Source organism: Ipomoea nil, unplaced genomic scaffold (assembly GCF_001879475.1).
Source record: "Ipomoea nil cultivar Tokyo-kokei standard unplaced genomic scaffold, Asagao_1.1 scaffold2036, whole genome shotgun sequence".
Taxonomy (NCBI): Eukaryota; Viridiplantae; Streptophyta; class Magnoliopsida; order Solanales; family Convolvulaceae; genus Ipomoea; species Ipomoea nil.
Window position 1 is genome coordinate 4,691,058 of NW_017618464.1, and position 22,454 is coordinate 4,713,511.

The 22,454-nt window shown below is 37.9% G+C and overlaps 2 protein-coding genes across 2 annotated transcripts; both read left to right on the forward strand.

The window, feature by feature from the left end:
• The first annotated feature begins 3,058 nt into the window (after positions 1–3,058).
• On the forward strand, positions 3,059–3,790 carry LOC109147835. Its single transcript, XM_019295491.1, has one exon. The coding sequence runs from the start codon at positions 3,059–3,061 to the stop codon at positions 3,788–3,790; it is 732 nt and encodes a 243-aa protein (XP_019151036.1).
• A 5,484-nt stretch (positions 3,791–9,274) lies between these two features.
• LOC109147716 lies at positions 9,275–12,413 on the forward strand. The gene is made up of 3 exons (XM_019295360.1): positions 9,275–9,606; positions 9,846–10,220; positions 11,381–12,413. Exons 1-3 carry the CDS (start codon positions 9,322–9,324, stop codon positions 12,026–12,028), a joined length of 1,308 nt encoding a protein of 435 aa, XP_019150905.1. The 5' UTR covers positions 9,275–9,321; the 3' UTR covers positions 12,029–12,413.
• The last annotated feature ends 10,041 nt before the right edge of the window (positions 12,414–22,454 follow it).

A 22,454-nucleotide genomic window follows, 5' to 3' on the forward strand; every position in this document is an offset into this window, starting at 1 on the left:
AAATTTAATTACTAATTAATTTGATAAAAAATAAAAGGAAAATGAAATTACCAAATTAACCTTGTTATTAATCGCCAACAAACAGAATCTTTAACGGAGGACTAAAGTGTGTAAAACCATTAAAGTTGAGGACTAAATAGAGTACAAAAAGTCACTTAGGACTAAACTGAGTAAAACTACTATAGTCGAGGACTATATTGGGTATTAACTCCCATGGCAACATATTAAACTTGATCGAGGCGTGCACAATTGGTTAAACACTTATATCATATCCATGGCAACATATTAAACTTGATCGAGGCGTGCAAACAAAATATGGCTTGGCATAGGTAAGTAATGGAGTGTTCCGACATTCCATGGCTACAACATTGAGCAAAATAGGATTGCTGATTGGTTAGTGAATTGTTTGTTTGGGCACGCTTGGGATTTGACCTAGGCGTGCAAGCAAGATCTTGAATTTATTGTGTTATTACAAAAGACTAGTTCAATTTTTCTCAACCTACGAGAATGCCATTATGAAAGATACAATAATTAAATTTTTTTGTTTCCCTTTTTGAGATTTTCCATCCAAGTTTATTAAAACAAAAAAAAAAAAAAAAAAAAAAAAAAAAAAAAAGAGTTTGTCATCAGACCAACACTTTAAGTAGATTAATATGTAAGGTTATGATTAATAGTAGTGCATGGATGCATGTTTCAAATAAAGTTGATGTCTTGTAAACATATGTCTATGGTTTTAAGAATATAATAACTTGATCGGAATAAGGTTCAAATTGGCCACTGAACGTAACCTGAAAATGCAATTAGACCACTGAACGAAAAAAAAGTGCAATTAGGTCATTGAACACTCAAAAAATGTGCAATTAGGCCACTGAACTCTTCAAACGTATGCAATTTTACCGGATAGCAAGTTACCATCAATTTTAGCAGGTTACCTGCTTATGTGGCAGCTTAGTTGGCATTTTTAATAATTTTTAATAATTAATTTTAATAATAAATTTTATAAAAAATTGAAAAAAATTAAATAAAAAATAAAATAAAGTCGTTTTTATTTTTTAAAAAAATTTTGTAATAAAAAGTTATTATTAAAATTTATTAAAAATTAATTAAAATTTATTAAAAATGCCAACTCAGCTGCCACGTAAGCAGATAACCTGCTAAAATTGAGGGTAACCTGCTATCAAGTGAAATTGCACATTTTTGGAGTGTTCAGTGGCCTAATTGCACTTTTTTTTCGTTCAGTGGCCTAATTGCATTTTCAGGTTACGTTCAGTGGCCAATTTGAACCTTATTCCTAACTTGATCATACATATCCATAGATAATAAGTTAGCTTAATTGACTTTTTCAGTTTTTTGTGATCCTTTTCAAACTAAGGGTTTACTAGGGTTTTCCGCTCTCTCTCTTGTGTTTCAAGGTTTTCCGGCGCAAATCGGGCGTTCTCTCCGGGTATTGTGACGGCGTAACAGTGATGGAAGGGACGGAGCAAGAAGCGGCGACGCAGCAGGCGGTGGCGGCGTTGGGCCGCCGATGGGCGGACGTGGTCTTGGACGACGAAGAAGACGATGTTTTTGTGCCGGCGGTGGAGGAAGGCGCTGAACAGCCGGCCGAGGCAGCACCAACGTGGCGGCTAATTGGTAGGTTCCTAACTACCAAGCTTGTGAAGGCGGAGTACATGAGTCAGCTCATGGCTTCGGTTTGGCAGCCGGTGAAGGGGGTTCGGGTCTCAGAATTGCAACCGGGGCTGTTTCTCTTTGTGTTCTTCCATGATACGGACATTCAGTTGGTTCTAGATGGTGGTCCATGGTCCTTTGAGAACCACACTTTTGTTTGCAAGCAAATCCACGATGGTGAGATACCGGTCTCGGTACCGCTGGATTCGGTTGATATGTGGATACAGGTGCATGACTTGCCGTTGGGCTATACCTCGGATCTTATTTTGGAGCAGGTAGGAAATTTTTTGGGTGTTTTTATCAAGATTGATGATAGGTTCGCGAATGCACCTTGGAAGACGTTCTACTGGATTAGGGTTTCAATCTCGGTCTTGAAACCGCTAAAACGGCGTATGAAACTAATGAAGAGGGATAAAACGACTTGTTGGGTAAGTTTCAAATATGAAAGATTACACAACTTTTGTTACTTCTGTGGTATGATGGGGCATCTTCATAAGTACTGTTTGAAGGCGCGGGATGCAAAACTACCGGTAGAGCAATATCCGTATGATGAGAGTTTACGTGCTGGTTTTAGAAAAGGACCACGAAAAGTGGGTGCTTCGTGGCTACTTGATATGAATGGCAACCCGATGACAGGAACACGGCCAGATATGGTACATAGGCCACGGGTTGATGGGCAGGAAGGGGGGCCAACTGGGCTTTCACGTAACCAGGTGGAAGGTGATGTGGTCACGGCTGCGAGCAAGAGAAGAAGGGCTGAGGCCAATGATGGGGGTGATGAGAGAGTTGGTGGAGATGTGATTATGACAGAGATCCAAAAAAACTTGTCCATGGCGGGTTCTGGTTCCCAGACCCGCCCGTCATTATGAGTACTATCAGCTGGAACTGTCGTGGCTTGGGCAATCCACGAACAGTTCGAGAATTAACGGACCTTGCGTCCAGAAAGAAGCCTGATTTTATTTTTCTTATGGAAACAATGGTGCAACGAATACATGCTGAAAGAATTCGTGTCACCCTTGGTTTTGAGGGACTTTTTTATGTTGATCCGACACCGCAGGGTGGTGGTGGTTTAGCACTGTTATGGCGGAAGAATAATACAGCAAGTTTATTGAGTTACTCTAGAAATCACATTGATATTGAAGTAAAAATGCCTAGCTTTCCGAGGTGGAGAATGACATGTTATTATGGCTACTCTCAGCGCCATAGGAGGGCAGAAGCATGGGAGTTGATAAAGTCCTTTGCATCCCGGTCCACCTTACCATGGGTTATGATTGGGGATTTTAATGATCTCCTATTCCAGCACGAGAAGAGAGGAGGTAATCCACACCCTAATAATCTCCTACGCGGCTTTGGGGAGACTATTGACCAGTGTGGCTTGACTTAGTTGCAGATGGAGGGTTACCGGTTTACTTGGGAAAAAGGAAAGGGTACGCCAGCTTGCATTGAAGAACGATTGGATAAGGTATTAGCATCTAATGATTGGCGTGACATTGTGCCTGGGGCTAGGCTGATTAATAATCTAATGAGGAGGTCGGATCATTCTGCATTATTTTTGAGTGTCTATGGACTGTTACAAAACGGAGGAGGAGGAAGGAGAGGGTTTCGGTTTGAAATGGCCTGGTTGTATGATGATGGATGCAGGAATGTGGTGGAGAAGTCGTGGGAGGAGGGGAGGAGTGTAGGGATCCAGGACTGTATAACACACTGTGGGAACAAATTGTCAAGATGGGGCAGAGACCGGTACCATAAGTTTGGTGAAAAAATCAGACTCCTGCGGAAGCAACAGTTACATCTTAGGGGTCGTACTGATGTGGCATCCTTGAATGAATTCCAGCGCCTGGAAGGAATTCTGAGTAATATGGAGATCCAAGAAGATGCTTACTGGAGGCAAAGGGCAAAACAACACTGGTTAAGGAATGCGGATGCTAATACGAAATTCTATCACAGGTACGCCTCTCATCGTAAGAAGAAAAATACTATTTATAAACTTATGAATGATAGTGGGGATTGGGTGGAAGGTGATGCTATGAGTGCAGTTATTTTGGATTATTTTAGCCATATATTTTCTTCCTGTAACCCATTGAATGGTGACAATCTGTTTTCTGGAGTATCCCCCGGGTAACCCAGGATCAAAATGAGTCATTATTACGACCCTTTGAGATATTTGAGGTTAAAGATGCTCTATTTGCGATGGCCCCTGACAAAGCACCTGGACCAGATGGTATGAACCCAGGATTTTATCAACAATTCTGGGATATAGTTGGTAGTGATGTTGCGGCATTTATAGTGGATTGCCTAAACAACCGTGTTTTGCCCCCCAATTTGAATGATACAGATGTGGTACTCATCCCCAAGAAGAAAACCCCTCAAGTGGTAGCAGATTTTCGCCCGATAGCATTAAGCAATGTAATATACAGGATAATGGCTAAGATGATTACCCAGAGAATGAAGCCGTTAATGGGAGATTTAATTTCTGCATCCCAGAGTGCTTTTATACCAGACAGGCTGATTACTAATAATATTCTTGTAGCTGCGGAAGTAGGGCACTACCTGAATAGAAAACAATGCGGGGCAGTAGGATGGAGTGCACTCAAACTGGATATGGCCAAAGCTTATGACCGCATGGAATGGCCCTTCCTCCGTGGGATGTTGTTAGCTTTGGGCTTTGATGATAGATGGGTTGAGTTACTTATGTTGTGTGTGACCACTGTGTCGTATAGCTTTATGATAAATGGCGCTCGCAGTACCTCCATTACACCCACGCGTGGCCTCCGCCAGGGAGACCCATTATCTCCGTATTTATTTATCATATGTGCAGAGGGGCTCTCACTATTATTGCAGCAGGTGCAGAATAGAGGTTTAATACATGGTTGCAGGGTTGCTAGAGGCGCACCACCGATCTCTCACTTATTTTTTGCAGATGATAGCCTACTGTTTTTTAGAGCAAACAGACACGAAGCATCTGAAATAACGAATTGTTTACAGTTATATGAGAGCTTATCCGGCCAGAAAGTAAACTACCACAAATCCAGCATATGCTACAGCAGGAATACAGGGCAGAATGATAAAGATATGGTGGCACAAATACTGGGGGTTACACAAGCCCCCAACTTTGGGAAATATCTGGGGCTGCCTTCTTTTGTCGGACGGAACAAAAAGGCGGCATTCGCATACATTGAGGATAAAATTAAGCAAAGGGTTGGATCTTGGAATAAGAAGTTGCTAACGCAGGCCGGGAAGGAAATATTGTTGAAAAGTGTGGCCCAGGCAATGCCAACTTTTTCAATGAGTGTTTTTCTTCTACCAATATCTGTTTGTACGGCTATTGAGCGTACTATGAATCGGTACTGGTGGGGGTCGGGTTCGGATCGTGGCATACATTGGAAAGCCTGGGATAAATTGTGTATCCCAAAGAAATATGGTGGACTGGGATTCAAAGATCTAAGGGCATTTAATTTGGCAATGTTAGGAAAGCAGGCATGGAGGCTGCTCACTAACACAGACTCATTGGTAGCCAAAGTTTATAAAGCAAGATATTATCCAAAGGATACTTTCCTAGAGGCAACTATAGGAAATAATCCAAGTTTTTGTTGGCGCAGTATCATGGCAGCGAAGGATCTAGTATGTGGTGGCATAAGAAGAAGAGTTGGGAATGGAAGTTCTACCTTGATATGGGAGCATCCCTGGCTAAATGATGAACTGGACCCTATGATTCACACGGAAATGCCGCAATATCTGTCTGGGGCCAAAGTAATAGGGCTAATTGATCGCGATACAGGCACCTGGGATCCGCATATATTGGCAGATATTTTCCAACCAAGTGATATACCTAGAATTCAGATTATACCAATTGCCCCTGAGTATGATGATATATGGTATTGGTATGGTGACCCTAATGGATGTTATTCAGTCAAGAGTGGCTACAGGCATATAGTGGGGAGTTATGAGCATAATTCTAATGGTATTTTTAATGAATGGTTATCCCTATGGAAATTAAAAATACCACCAAAGTGGAAGACATTCTTGTGGAGAGCTATTTGTGATATCCTTCCTACCACAAACAATCTGCTTATAAAGAGAGTGGATGTTAACCCATTGTGTGCCATGTGTGGAAATGTGAATGAAGATACCATGCATGCATTAGTTTTGTGTGACTATGCACACTCCATTTGGGCAAAATCCAACCTTCCAATCCCCAATATTATCACAAATATTTTCCATGAATGGTTTAGTGCAATCTTGAATGTTCTAGACTTTGATGGAATTGTTTATGCAGCTGCAATTTTATACCATCTTTGGAGGGCCAGAAACGGAGCGGTTTGGGATGCCTGCCTACCAACACCAACGAAATTATTGTCAGTGGCGGCTGCCACAATGAAAGCTTGGAAGGATATTCACCACCGCCACTTGCCGTCACAGCCACGGACCGCCAGCCACCACGTCGCTGCCGAACAGCACCCACTGCCGCCGCTGGGACCGAACGCCGAGCCTGCCGGGAACGGACTGCCGCCGCTGCAAGCTGCCGCTTCGGAATCCGTGATTGGCGAGATGATGACACCCGTCAAATGTTATGTGGACGCAAGTTATCATCGAGGAACCAATGTCGCGGCTGTTGGTGCGGTACTCCTCGATGCCAATGGCCACTACATATCCGCCTTCAGCGCCCCGTTAGCAGGTTGCCACTCACCGCTCATGGCCGAGGCTTTGGCATGCAAAGAAGCTTTATCATGGCTTAAGAGGAGGAATGAGCTATCTATACGGATTCATACGGATTGTCAACAGTTACAGTGCTACTTATCTGGGCCACCACCCACGTTACGCTCGCATTTAGGTTATGCCATCGATAGTTGCAGAACCTATATGTCTGCCTTTAATTTTTGTTCAGTGCTTTACATTCCTAGATTACAGAATTTATTAGCTCATACTTTAGCTACTTCAGCACTTAGTTTCAATACTGCTATGTACTGGAACAATGTTCCACCAGACTCTATTTTAACTCTTCTATAAATACAACCGCCAGGTTGACTTTCAAAAAAAGGTCACAATACGGACTTCACCAAGCCAGAATACACATTCATGAAGTAGTAATTATGGATTTTTTCATAAATTAAAGTATAACTCAATTACTCATATATAATCATGAAACTTAGTTCAGCTAATTAAAAACATATATGTTCAAGTAAGAATAATATCTCTAATTACAAATCCATATTTAAATATTTTGAAATTTAATTTGTTTTTAGTGCAAATAATGTGCAATAACCATGAATTGGCCAATATAATAATGGGTTAGAATCTTTACAGGTCTCAAGGTAAAGACAATACATTCGTGTTTTATTTGCTAACATCACCTGGACATGCTGACATGGGATAATGCTAAACTCCATACGGGGTCACTCATCATATATCGTGTGTGAACGTGCATTGCATGATTGAGAACCTTTAATAAATAAAAAAAAAAGGTTAATCCTAGTTTCGAATGTGTCTATTATATAGTTTTTTTTTTTTTTTTTTTTTTTTTTTGGTTTTTAAGATTTTGTAAATAAGATAAATCAAGTTATATATTTTGATGAGTCAACAATCAAAGAGTTTGCAATTTAAATTTTTAACTTAAGTCCGTAATCGATAAGAATCGAATTCTCAATATCATGTTGTCAATAACTCAGTGTTATTAAGACTTACTTTACAAACTCTAACCTAATAACCTTTACACTACCATTTTATAACTGGGCTTGAGGGCTTTTCTGGATCCCACATTTTCAGTGGTATAATTAATTTTTTTTTTCTCTTTTTTTATGACGAGAAAAACTCACAGTTACTACTCGATGGTATTCATTCACAGAAAAAATACACAGTCACTATTCAAGAATGTGCAATGAGTACTACACACTCTCGGGTAGTTGATGCGGGTTGCCATTGTCACCCAAAACAAACTAATTAATTAGTTTTTGAACTTTAATTAAGAGTAAATTAATGTATGATTAGGGTATAATTAGGGCGAGATTATTAGGCAACAAACCACCGCGCGCAATCGGCTCGGAGTCCGGACAGTGTTTTGGATTGAGCGGCGTCGTGATTTGCTAGTCATGTTAGCTGGTGTTCCAAATGTTGGGTGCACCCCCTAATTCTTATTAGGTGGGGCCCACGTTTTATGTTTAGTGATTTGTATTTTAAGGAAAGATGTCGCTCTAATGTGATCCTCACTCCCACATTAGCAGCCAATTGTTATTGCAAATGTTTCTTCAATCTAATCTAATTCTTTAATATTAAAATATTGTCTTCAAATCAAATAAAATTAGAACAAGCATCCCAACGTTTGATGCAAAATAATATTATCCTATTCCCCACGGACTAATGTAATTAGTAAATACATAGTACATAATAATTTGATTCGATATTTACAAGGTTCTAAGTTTGACTTTCTACAAAAATTATTTATTAGTTTCCTTGATTTGAGCTGATAAGTTATAGACAACTTAAATTGGTTTACTTCGCTATGGTCTTTTACTAGCTAGGTCACAACTCACAAGGCAGGTTTCACCCATGATGCATTTTCCAGTAGTGGCCGTGGACATCCCTATAAATACAAAGTGTAATAATGACTTGTATTTAATCATATCTCACATGAGTTCTGCTAGGTATACAGGGTGTACTCTCAATTCATACCTTCTCAATTTTATTTCTTGATGTAGTGTGTATTGATAATCTACTTTTTTTATGTGAGTTTCACAAAAATGTCTAAATCAAAATTTTTGAGTGTGAAAATAAAAGAGTTTTACTACATGTACTCCCAATGGCTACTCCCTCACTTTCACTCACTGACGTGACACCACCAATTGATAAGTTATCTTCATTCTGTGGGTTTCAAGAAAAATATCTACATCAAAATCTCTACTCCATGACGTGACAACCGTTGTTAAATTATCTTTATTCTGTGGATATATCTATATCAAAATTTTAAGTGAGAGAGTAAAAGTTTAGAGTAGAATTAGAGAATTTAAGTAATATTTTTTGAATAAAAATTGAAAGTAATGAATGAGAGTTTACCCATTAGTTTCCTATTCACAGCTTGGTTTGAACTACACCAACTATTATTTTAACCCGTATTGGTATTTCAAATTTCAAAACCAAACCAAAGACAAGGCCAAACGTATGAGAAATCACATAAGATGGAACAAGTAACACTATCCTACTTACTTTTATATCTATATACTCAATTTTAAAAATATAATATTGATTTCTGGCTCTTTTTTTTTTTTTTTTTTCCGTATTATATTGGTATACACATTTCATAAGATCAACTAACCTAACAAAATATCAATTGATCTCGTTAGTGAATAGTGACAACTCTTTCAATAACATTTTTGCATACATACACGTCTCGGTTTTTTATTACTACGTATTTGAGCACTGTTGTTTTCAAGATACCAAACATAACCGTACCCCAGGGTTAGTTGAAGAGGTTGAACCTATTTCTGTGTTGTCATCAACTTCCCCCCGATTGGTTACGACACAGACAAACAAAGCCACGTTGGTGGCGGCCCACCGCCCCCTTCCTCTTCCCCAATATATTTCTGCAACTCTCACCTCCCTGTTCAACCCTGCATTGCAAACTTCTTCTTCTTCTACTTTCTCTGTTAATTGCTCCATCTGATGAGGACTTTGTGCCGGAATTTACATCGGGAAGATGGGTTGGAGACGGTGCTGGAAGTCCCGGTGCCGGAGGAGATGTTCCCGTCGACACAAAAGAACAAGTCATGGCAGAGTATGAAGAGCTGGATGAAATACCTTACCGAGAGATCATCTCCGCCGGTTTTACGTGGCCGGAGAGCCGAACTCCAGCTCCTGCTTGGCGTCGTCGGAGCGCCGCTTATTCCTCACCCTATCCCCTCTCACTGCCGCTCCTCCTCTCGGAAAAAAATCAACGATCATCCCATTGTAACTACTCGTCTTTCTCCTTACCACCGCTGAAAATTATGAAATTTTTGACACCTGAAAATGATCTCGCCTTGTTTCCACCACTTTTGGTATCCGGAAAAATTTTTGTTATTATTTCCGACCACTTTTTACTTTCAACTTCAGGTGGTCGGAAATTTCATAATTTCAGGCAGTGTACTCATCCCCATTTTTTTTTTTGAGTTACAATGAAAATTCACAGTCATTATATGGTAATGCAGGAGGCGTCGATGGCGAAGTACATCGTGCAGCAGTACGTGGCGGCAGCCGGCGGGGAAAGTGCTTTGAACGCCATTGATAGTATGTACGCAATGGGGAAGGTGAAGATGTCGGCGTCGGAATTCATTTGCGGAGACGGGCTGGGCTTGAACAATAATGGGAAGGTGATGAAAGTCAAGAGCGGTAAAAGCGGGCCGGGTGAAATGGGCGGGTTTGTTCTTTGGCAGAAGAGGCCCGATCTCTGGAGCTTGGAGCTGATGGTTTCCGGCTGTAAAATCAGCGCCGGAAGTGACGGCAAGGTGGCATGGCGGCAGACTCCATGGCACAGCTCTCACGCTTCTCGTGGCCCACCCAGGCCCCTTCGTCGTGCTTTACAGGTAACTTAAATACAACCAATTAATTACTCTAATTAATCACATTATAACCTCATTTCTTTTGGTTTAATTTTTGACTATTTGAAAGATATGTGATTCGGTAAATAGCTGTTAATTGATTGAGTTAGTGAATTTGACTAGTTGAAAAAATTATTTAGTAAATTGTAGTGTTTTTGAACAATAAGCTGTTACACTGGTTCTATATAAATATAGTGACACGAAACACTGATTTTTTCATGTAATAAATTGTTAAGATAGTGTGATTGATTCATACACTATCTTAGGTATGAAGTTATAAGGTGAGGAAATTTGGACCTTTATGGATAAGCAAATGAAATTGCTTTAGTTTCAAAATGGGTGTGGGCAGACAAATATTCCTTCATGGGCTTTACAGATTTGGGATTGCCATGTTCATAACTTTAGGGGGGACCTGATGAAGTCATGATGTACTACTAACTATCTGAAGCATCTTTTTGACTGAAAAAAGAAAATCATTACCAACCCTTTAACTACGCCAGGTAGTAGAGCCTACCTTATAATAAATACACACTTACGAACAACTTAGACTAATTTATTTTTTTGCTATCCTTTACTGATTAGAATTACCAGGCAAATTTCACATATATATAACACATTTTTGAATACGTAGCGACTGTTGAATCTCTTTTAAATTAATGTTTATGCATTTTGTTGAGATTAAACATAACTTTTTAACTTGTTGTATCAATGTTATGTTCATGCTTCTCTGTGTTGCTTAAATGTGTAATGTGTAATTCAACTATTAAACTCGAAGTCATCCTTTTTTAAGTTGGATAGAATATTGGGTGTTAGTTGTAACTCCTAACTTTAGTAGGCCATCTCATGTTAGACTGGTGCAACACTGAAACTACTCTACCTAATCATCACAGTATTCATCTAAACATCATACCATATCTTGTCACATGAGTTTCTAACTTTTTATGATGTGGATCCACCACGTTCCTATAATTGTTTATAGAAATGTTATTTTTTTCGTGTTAGGCATATATATAATATATAAACATAAATGTACAATCCAACTATTAGTTTAACATATTAGTTTAAATGGACAACACTTTAATTTGACTTAAACTTGTTTTAGTTGTTCTGTTCTTTTCTGACACGTATGATCAACAACGTTGCAGGGTCTTGATCCAAAATCAACGGCGGATTTATTCTCGAACTCGATCTGCACCGGCGAGAAAACGGTGAACGGAGAAGACTGCTTCGTACTGAAGCTGGAGGCGGAGCACTGTGCTCTGAGATCAAGAAGCAGGGGCAACGTGGAGATCATTCGGCACACGGTGTGGGGGTATTTCAGTCAAAGAACAGGCCTGTTAGTCCGCCTCGAAGACGCTCACCTTCTCCGGATCAGATCCGCCGCCGGCGACTGCTTCTGGGAGACGGCGATGGAGTCAGCCATCCGAGATTACCGCACCGTTAACGGCGTCAACATCGCGCACGCCGGGAAAACGTCCGTTTCGCTGTTCAGGTTCGGGGGAAACTCCCAAGGACACACCCGAACCAGGATGGAAGAGGCTTGGAGCATCGAGGAAGTGGACTTCAACATTATGGGACTTTCCGGCGACTGTTTCTTGCCGCCGAGCGACTTAATGAAGGAAGACGACCACGACGACGATGAGAAGTGTGGGTATGCCATAAAAAATGGGGTTACCGGAAAATTGAGATTGGGAATGAAACTTAGAGATTTCGGCGCCGGAAAAGGGGTTTCAAAGATTGTTGCGATTGAGGAAGATGGCTATGTAAACATTGAGGATTATGAAGAGTTGTAACTTTTTCCCCGCACTTAGAAGATACTATGCAGTGGTTGTTCCTTCGTTCGGAGACGAGATTATATTCCACCTATTCGATTATGCAACAGTAATTCATTCGTTATGAGACGAGATTATGTTCGGCCTATATATTGAAGAGTTGTAAACTTAGGGTAATATATATATGTATGTAATGTTGATAGGTTGCGGTCAATTTTGTACATATAGCACCGCATATGGTGTCATATATACACTCCTAAGGTATGTTACGTTAGCTAGCACGTAACAACTCACCTGGCCTGCAGTGTTGGGTTGGAGTTTAATTTGGAGCGTTACGTTATTTATATATGTAAGTCTTGCATGGGACATTTTTTAAGGTACAATGGATATGATACAAATTTACATAGCTACTAATCCAAATATCCAATACTTGTACAAGCCCATATAACAGACCAACCAAAATGAGAAGGAGACCTCAGTGGTCGCCTTGGCAAATTATTGTGTAGATCATGATCCACACAATGTTATGTGGATCATAATAAAAAGTACATTTTAATATACTAAGGGTCTGTTTGGAAACCCGGAAAATGACTTCTGAAAAATGAGTCATTTTCCAGAAGTCATTTTCCTTTACTGTGTTTGGCTGCACAATGGAAAACTGTCTTTTGGTGTTTGGTTCATTTTCCAGAAAATGATGGAAAACTGTCTTTTGGTGTTTGGTTCATTTTCCAGAAAATGAATAGAATGACACACTTTATTTTTATTAAACATTTTAATTATTATATACCGAATAATATATTTTTGTTTTTGTTTGTAGAATATAACAATTTTTATTACAAATTATATGCAACATAAATTTTGATTGTATTTAATTCTAATGCCATTACTCTCTATCTTTCTAGTACTAAAACTATTGTCACAATATGACAATTTGAGATCACAATTACATGTTAGAAACATCATAAACGCATAAGTAATCAAGTCTTGAAAATTAAAATTCACAAAGTGTTAGGATCCAATATAACAAGTACTAAGATCCAACATAACCAACCAACTACAAAACATACATAAACATAAGTCTTAAAGATTACAATCCAACTTTTAACATGCATGTTAACCAACAAAAAAGACATATATAATTTAATCCGTAGAAGAAATAAATTTCTCAATCCATTTCCTCTTCAAACTTGCATTCTTCGCATTGAAAATTCGCGCCTGAACCTCATTTGTCATCAAGTATTCAAATACCTTACATAGGTCATCCTCATGAAAGCCATCACCTATGCTCATCACATCCGCAAACAACTGATTTTCATCAATACCGGTATTCAAAGATTTAATTGCCGTGGCAATGCTACCAAGCTGTTCAGCAATTTCATCCACCTTCAAGTCAAGTGTCTTTCGCTTCCGACCGGATCTTTGAGACGACGCAGTTGATGCAGATGTTTTTCCCTTACTAATTTCTTCATCAATGTTATCAGGCAGGGTTTCATCAATGTTATCAGGCAATATCTCATCATGAGGACCATCTAAATTAACATCTGCAAAAGACTTTGCAAACCGTCCTACGGCACAATCTCTGCCAACGACAATGGACATCTCATCATAGAAATCAATCTTCCTGTTCAACAATGTTTCATACTTGGGAGTTGCCTATTTGGTTTGTATTCCTAAGTTGTTGCAATAGAAGGACTCTCATAGCTAGTATAGCACTTGTTGCACCCATAACAGTTGCACGTACATGATTTCTATCCATCTATACAATCAAAATAATAATCCAACAAATAACAACAATTAAAATTAACACATAACCACAAATTAAGCAAAGCATGTTATTATATAATCAATAAAAAAAAATACCAGCAACAAGTTTAGGATTTAGCATAATCAATAAAACCATTCACTGGTTTCCGATCGAAACTAGTTTTGATTTCCGATCAGAAACCAACTTGGTTTCCGATCGGAAACCAGTGTTCACTGGTTTCCAATTGGAAACCAGTGAACACTGGTACTGGTTTCCAATTGGATTGGAAACCAACAGTGTTGGTTACCGATCGGAAACCAGTACCAGTGTTCACTGGTTTCCAATTGGAAACCAGTGAACACTGGTACTGGTTTCCAATTGGATTGGAAACCAATTGGTTTCCAATCCAATTGGAAACCAGTGAACACTGGTACTGGTTTCCAATTGGATTGGAAACCAATTGGTTTCCAATCCAATTGGAAACCAGTGGCACTGGTTTTCCAATTGGAAACCAGTGACGCACTGGTTTCCGCGGAAACCAGTGACGGGGTTTTCCCCAATAATATTTGAAAAAAAAAAATTAAAAAAACATACCTTGTAGTTTTTCTAGTGTTGGTGAAGCTTTTGTGAATTGTTAGAGGAGATGCGTGGGTAGGTCTTTGTTGAATGTTGAAGAAGCCGTGAAGGGAGAAGAAGCAGTGAAGGGAGAAGAAGCGTGTCTGGATGTTGATTGAAAGATGGAAAATGACTTCCGCCAAAAAAAAGGGGAAGTCATTTTCCTTATTTCAGCCCTTATTTTCCATTGACTAGAAGTCATTTTCCTTTGACTTTTTTATTTTCAGCCTTCCCAAACACCAAAAACTTGGAAAATGACTTCCAGAAATCATTTTCTGGGTTTCCAAACAGACCCTAAATGTACATTATATTTGTACTGAATGTACATTATACAATATAATGTATACATAGAACAAAAATACTGTACATCTCCTAAATACAATGTACATTATTTTTGTACTGAATGTACATTAATTTTGTACTGAATGTACATTATTTTACAGTAGACAAAATATGGTTCACACAACTTGTATGGACCAAGGTCCACACATTGGTCTCTTTCTCTGTTACTGGCGATCGTTCGCTGATCATTTTGTTGCTTAAAATTTTGTCGGAGGATTGTCAGAACCCTAATGATTTGTGATAACAGGTCATTAATTGATTTTTAGGTTTTATTGTATCAAAAATATATTGTTCATGGGTGTATGGTAATTGCAGAGTAAATATCAAATTTGGTCCCACGAGTATTAGTAAAATGACAGTTTTGGTCCACATGTTTAACTTTACAAATTTTCATCCATGGCTATTGTTTTAGTACCAATTTTCATGCACGATTATTGTTTTAGTGCTAAAATTCATTATGCCGGTCACCCCTCCATTTAAGACATGTCGAAATCCAAAATTTTAAGGGCATTATCGTCTTTTTCAACTTAAGGTCCCAATTTAAGCATGAATAAAGAGATTTAAACTCTAATATCGATGCCAATTTGCAGTTCGATCTCCTCATTCCACCTTAATTTGAGGAGAACTGCGAATTGAGATCGATCTTAGGGCTTAAATCTCTTTATTCATGTTCAAATTGGGATATAAATTTGAAAAAGATTAAAATATCCTTAATAATTTCATATTTTGACATGTCTTAAACGAAGGGGTGACCAGCGTGATGTATTTTGACACTAAAACAATAGACGTTATGGAAATTGGTACTAAAATAATAGTCATGAATGAAGATGGGTAGAAATTAAATATGTGGACCAAAACTATCATTTTACTATTACTCGTGGGACCAAAATTGATATTTACTCAGTAATTGCATATTTAAAAAGTTTAGGGACTAATTGACTTTTTAGCTAAAGTTCAAGAGCCTACTTGATCCATTTCTCATTTTATAATGATTCTATATATTATTTAGAGAACTTTCTCAACCTACTAAAAAATACCGTCCCTACACTAGAGTTTAAGCTTGAGACCTCTCATTTGAGGGATCACAGATATACTTCGTATTTAATTTGTTATGTGATTAGTATGACTTGTGGATTAATTAATTACAAATTTGTATATTCATTTACTGTGTACAGATTAATCACTCCCATCATATTAAATTCCATATATAAATTTTATTACAAAAACATTATCTACGTATTAAGTTTACTATCGTTTTTTTTTTTAAATACTATTAACTCTATTACAATGTAAAATCTATTCACACATATTTTCTCAACCAACTAAATTACAAAGAGTTAATGCCTCCACATTTTGGTTTGAACCTGGGACCTCTTATTTGAGGGTCCACGGCGCAAGAAAAAAAAAAAAGAAAAAAAAAAGGTTTACTACGGCCTTATTTTATGCTCAAATTAAAGAGACGGTCAAAGCCAATTATATATCATGACATAAGAAAATTATAATTTAATTTATTCTGTATAAACAGAGTTACAATTTTCTTACATAATCTCAAGTGATTAACTAATGGAAATGTACATTATTCTAAATCTTGCATCTTACAATATATTGTCCAAGTCAAAGGCCGGCCCATTAAACTATCTCTAAAGGCCTTTAAAATAAGAATTGAATTAAATTTAAATTAGGAATAAGGGTCAAATAGGCCATCGAACTGCACACGATAATGCAATTAGGCCACTGAACCTAAAAAACCAACAATTAGGTCCCTAAACTAACCAATTTCAAACAATTCTTCCAATTTATAGGTTTCCAACAAGTTAACAGGTCATCCTCCCAAATTAATTATTTTTTAAAAAATAAAATTTTAAAATTAATTATTTAAATAATTAAAAAAAAAAAGAATTCAGCCGATCTGTTTTTTTTTTTTAATTTAATAATTAATTTTTAAATTTTATTTTTAAAAATATAATTAATTAATTTGGAGGATGACCTGTTGACTTGTTGGAAACCTTCAAATTGAAAGAATTGTTAGGAATTGATAAGTTTAGGGACTCAATTGTTGATTTTTTGGGTTCAGTGGCCTAATTGTATTATCATGTGCAGTTCGATGGCCTATTTGACCCTTATTCCTTTAAATTAAATAAGAGTCATAAAATAGGCCATTATTGTACCATACATTATGACAAGGTGAATTATTGACATATAAATTCATTTTGAATGTATTAAATGTATATTTTTTTGAAGTTCACTTTTAGGGATGTTTGTTAAATAATTGTTACATATTAGCTGATTGGGTTAGTAGGTTGATTAGTTGATAGCATTAGCTGATTGTAAAAAAATGTTTGATAAATTAGGTGTTAGTTGATAGTTGATCACATGTAAAATGACTCTCTCAAAAATTTTATCGAAAAAGCTATCTTGTGCACTTTTTTGAATTTTAGCATTTTGGAGCAATAAGCTGTTACAAAAAGTCAATTAATCAAACACTTGTATTGAATGTTTAACCTATTCAAACAGCTAATAGTGGTCAAATAAGGCAAAATTAGATGATAAACTAACTATGTTACCAAACAGGGTCTTAGTATATTATCTAAAAATAAATATATGCAGTAGTAATTAAAAAAAAAAAAAGATACTTCATTATATTAAAAATGAATATTTATGATGGTCTATCTTGCAATGTGATATAATTGGCTTTAAAATAATAAACTAAAAGTAAAAATACTTTAAAATGCAGTATAATTAAACCCAAACTAATAACTATATTGTACAAAACTCTATGAGATTTGAGATTTTCATTTAAAATTATTTCATCTTGAAACTAGTCGAAACTTGTCTTTTTTTTTTTTTACTCTGTTAGTTACAATGTCGTTTTCACTGAGACTCAAATCATAACTTTTAATATATGAGAGTCACATCATGCCACTAGACCACAAGGTCATTGGCATAATTTCAATCCATTTCCTAATTCTTTGTTAATGATAAAATATATATATATATATATATATATATATATATATATATATATATATATATATATGTTAGGAATATAGCGGAATAATGCGGAAGCGAAGAATCGAAAATTGAGAATTATAGAAGTTAAATAATAGGGAAAAATAATATAAATAACAAATGAAAGAGGATTACAAAGAAAATATATATATCTATGTACGTGGAAGGAAAGAAGAATGAATTCAATTAATATTGATAAGTACAAATTACAATGGCAAATAATGAACATATTTATACACTAGAACTAAGAGACAAAAACGGCAAGCAAAACAATGAGAGCAAAACCCGGAGGAATGTGTAGGAGCACGACGCAAGGTTGCAAACGACGCGGGCAATTGAGAGAGACCAATTCTTCATAGATTTGAGACATAAAAAATATTATTTTCTAACAATCTCCACCTTGGATCAAATTCAATGTGGGAATTAACAACTGAAACAGCCGACTAAACTCAAGCACTGCTTGAACTTAGTGATAGGTAGAGACTTGGTGAGCATATCTGCTGGATTCTCCAATGTATGAATCTTCTGAACGACTATATCTCCCGCAGCTACAACATCTCGAATAAAATGATATCTGACATCAATGTGTTTGGTTTTGGCATGATAGGTATCATTCTTGGTGAGATGGATAGCACTTTGACTATCAGAGAACATAATAGTGTGACCTTGTGAAACACCAAGTTCCATAACCAAACCCCGTAGCCAAGTAGCTTCTTTGACACCTTCTGTTGCTGCAATATATTCCGCCTCAGTCGTAGATAACGCAGCAATAGACTGAAGCGTAGCTTTCCAACTGATAGCACAATTACAAAGAGTGAAAATATAACTGGAAAGCGACTGACGTCTGTCAAGATCACCACCATAATCAGAATCTACAAAGCCCACAATATCAGTAGATGTAGAAGAATTTCGATCAAAAACCAAGCCCAAAGACGAAGTACCCTTTAGGTACCGTAGAATCCATTTAACGGCGTTCCAATGTTCCTTACCAGGGTTATGCATGTAACGACTCACAACACTTACAGCATGAGCCAAATCAGGTCTAGTGCATACCATAGCATACATAAGACTTCCAACAGCACTAGAGTAAGGAACTTTTGACATATAAGCCACATCAACATCAGACTTAGGGCATGAACCCGAGGATACCTTAAAATGTGCACCAAGTGGAGTAGACACAGGTTTACAATTGGACATATTGAATCGATCAAGAACCTTCTCAACATACTTTTTCTGGGATAGATAAAGTTTACCCGCTTGACGATCCCTGTGTATCTCCATGCCAAGAATCTTCTTTGCTGCACCGAGGTCTTTCATCTCAAACTCATTGCTTAGTTGAGACTTCAAGTCATCAACCAGAGACATATCAGGGGAAGCAATGAGCATATCATCAACATAAAGAAGCAAATAGACAAAAGACCCTTTAGAAAATTCTTTAAAATAGACACAACTATCATACTGGCTTCTTGAGAATCCTTGCCCCAACATACACGCATCAAACCGCTTATACCATTGCCTTGGAGCTTGCTTTAACCCATAAAGAGATTTTTGTAGACGGCAGACACAATGTTCCTTCCCAGGAACTTCAAATCCCTCAGGTTGGTACATGTAAAGTTCTTCATCAAGCTCTCCATGTAGGAAAGCAGTCTTTACATCAAGTTGCTCCAACTCCAAATCAAAAAGAGCAACAAAAGCAAGTAGAACACGTATAGAAGTATGACGAACAACTGGAGAAAAGATCTCGTTAAAGTCAATACCTTCACGTTGATCAAAACCTCGAACAACTAACCGTGCCTTCCACCGTGCTTTCTCAACCCCAGGAATGCCTTCTTTCTTTTTGTAAATCCACTTACAGCTCAATGGGCGTTTACCTTTCGGCAAATCTACCAGCTCCCAAGTCTCATTCTTATGGAGACTTTCCATCTCTTCTTGCATAGCAACCAACCACTTGGACGAGTTGGCACACGAAATAGCCTCAGAATAGCAGGATGGATCACCATCAACCTCCTGTGCAACTGAAAGCGCATAAGCAACCAAGTGGGTTTCATCGTCACTAGCGTACCTAGCAGGTTTTTTAATTGTCCTCCTAGGCCGATCTTGGGCAATAGAGTACTCTCGCTGTGGCTCGACGAGAGGTGCGGTACTTGTAGATGCATCATCTTTAGTATTACCATTAGTGGTAGTAATACTATCATTAGGCCTGAACTCAAACTCCACCTTATCACCAGTACCCTGCGTCTCACCTGTACTGGAATCTTTTTCAGAAGAAAGTAGTGCATTTTCGTCAAAAGTGATATCTCGACTCAGAATGATTTTCTGAGAATCAGGAGACCATAGACGATACCCTTTTGACTCAGAGGCATAACCAAGAAAAATGCATTTGACAGCTCTCGGGTTTAATTTACCCGTACTGGAATGAGCATAAGCAGGACATCCAAAAACTCTTAAGATAGAGTAGTCAACAGGATTACCTGACCAAACTTCCTCTGGAATTTTGAAATCAAGGGATGAATGTGGAGATCTATTCACCAAATAGCAAGCAGTAGAAACGGCCTCGGCCCAAAAATCACGCCGTTTCCATAACTCAGCATTAGAGAGCATACAACGAGCTCTTTCCAATAGAGTCCTGTTCAAACGTTCGGCAACACCATTCTGCTGGGGTTTACCAGGCAAGGTCTTGTGCCTGGCAATTCCATTTGCCGCACAAAAGTCATTGAAATCTGACTCACAGAACTCCAAGCCATTGTCTGTCCTGAGCTTCTTGACTTTTTTACCTGTCTGAGTCTCAACAAGTATTTTCCATTTCTTGAAAATAGAAAATGCTTGATTTTTATGTTTCAGGAAATAGACCCAGACTTTACGAGAAAAGTCATCAATAATAGACATAAAATATCTACAGCCTCCCATAGACTGGAATTTAGTCGGTCCCCATAAATCGGAATGTATATATTCCAATACATCTTTGGTACGGTGTGTAGCAGTAGAGAAACTAACCCTCTTTTGTTTCCCAAAAACACAATGCTCACAAAATTGTAATTTACCCGTACCTGAATCACCAAGGAGACCTTTCTTGCTCAGGAGATGCATGCCTTTCTCACTCATATGCCCCAGACGCATATGCCATAATTGAGTGAGATCCGCATCAGACATCGATGAGGATACCGCTACTGAACCTGTCACAGTACTGCCATGCAACACGTACAAGCTTCCAGAACGAGAAGCTTTCATGAGAACAAGAGAGCCTTTTATGACTTTCAGAACTCCACCTTCAGCTATGTACTTGCACCCCAGAGATTCCAAGGTGCCCAAGGATATCAGATTGCGTTTCAAATCAGGAATATACCGAACATTGGTAAGAGTCCTGACAACATTATCATGAGTTTTAATCTGAACACTTCCAATTCCACTAACCTTGCATTGGGTATCATTACCCATCAAGACAACTCCACCATCAACTGGTTCCAGAGAGACGAACCAGTCTTTGTGAGGACACATGTGGAACGTACAACCAGAGTCCAAAATCCACTCAGTCTTGCTCCGTTTGTCACCGGAGCTAACAGATAACATAACATCGCCTTCTGAATCACTTTCAACAACACTAGCTTCAGCAGACTTCTTTTCTCTCTCTTGCTTGTTTTTCAACTTGAAGCATTCAGTCACATCGTGACCCTGCTTCTTGCAGTACTTACAGGATTTGTTGGACTTACGTCCTTTGGACTTGGATCTAGATTTTTTATTGCTACTCTCTGTTTCAAGTGAACGACCCCTTACAGTCAAGCCTTCACCTTTGTCCTCAGACTTAATTTCAGAGTCAAACTTTTCTTTGGACAATAAGTTTGACTTAACATTGTCAAAAGTAAGGGTATCACTACTATTACCATACAGCATAATTTCTTTGAAATGCCTGTACGATTTAGGGAGAGAGACAAGCAATAAAACAGCACGATCTTCATCTTCAATTACGACATCAATATTTTCCAAGTCCAATAAAATAGAATTAAATTCATCCAAGTGAGATTTAATCGAAGTACCTTCCGTCATACGGATTGTGTACAGACGCTCCTTCAGGCGTAGCTTGTTCGCCAGAGACTTGGCCATATAAAGCGACTCCAGCTCGGACCATAAATCTGACGTAGTCTTCTCACTTACCACTTCACGTAGAACCTCTTTAGACAGGCACAATTGGATGGTTGAACGTGCCTTGTCATCCAAATCTTCCCAATCTTCATCTGTCATTGCGGTCGGTTTCTTCTTCTTCCCAGCTAGCGCTTTCTTCAAACCGTTCTGGGTTAGAACGGCTTCCATCTGAACCTTCCAGATAGAGAAGCTAATTTTCCCGTCGAACTTCTCGATATCGAACTTAGTGACAGTCGACATCTTTGAATATAATTCTCAAATAAACTTTGCTCTGATACCACTTGTTAGGAATATAGCGGAATAATGCGGAAGCGAAGAATCGAAAATTGAGAATTATAGAAGTTAAATAATAGGGAAAAATAATATAAATAACAAATGAAAGAGGATTACAAAGATGCGGAAGCGAAGAATCGAAAATTGAGAATTATAGAAGTTAAATAATAGGGAAAAATAATATAAATAACAAATGAAAGAGGATTACAAAGAAAATATATATATCTATGTACGTGGAAGGAAAGAAGAATGAATTCAATTAATATTGATAAGTACAAATTACAATGGCAAATAATGAACATATTTATACACTAGAACTAAGAGACA

Bases quoted from the DNA above. Each gene is read 5' to 3' on its own strand.
- LOC109147835 (XM_019295491.1), top strand. From the start codon at position 3,059: ATGGAGGGTTACCGGTTTACTTGGGAAAAAGGAAAGGGTACGCCAGCT.
- LOC109147716 (XM_019295360.1), top strand. From the start codon at position 9,322: ATGAGGACTTTGTGCCGGAATTTACATCGGGAAGATGGGTTGGAGACG. The intron at 9,607-9,845 runs GTAACTACTCGT...ATGGTAATGCAG, and splicing joins AAATCAACGATCATCCCATT to GAGGCGTCGATGGCGAAGTA. The intron at 10,221-11,380 runs GTAACTTAAATA...ACAACGTTGCAG, and splicing joins CCCTTCGTCGTGCTTTACAG to GGTCTTGATCCAAAATCAAC.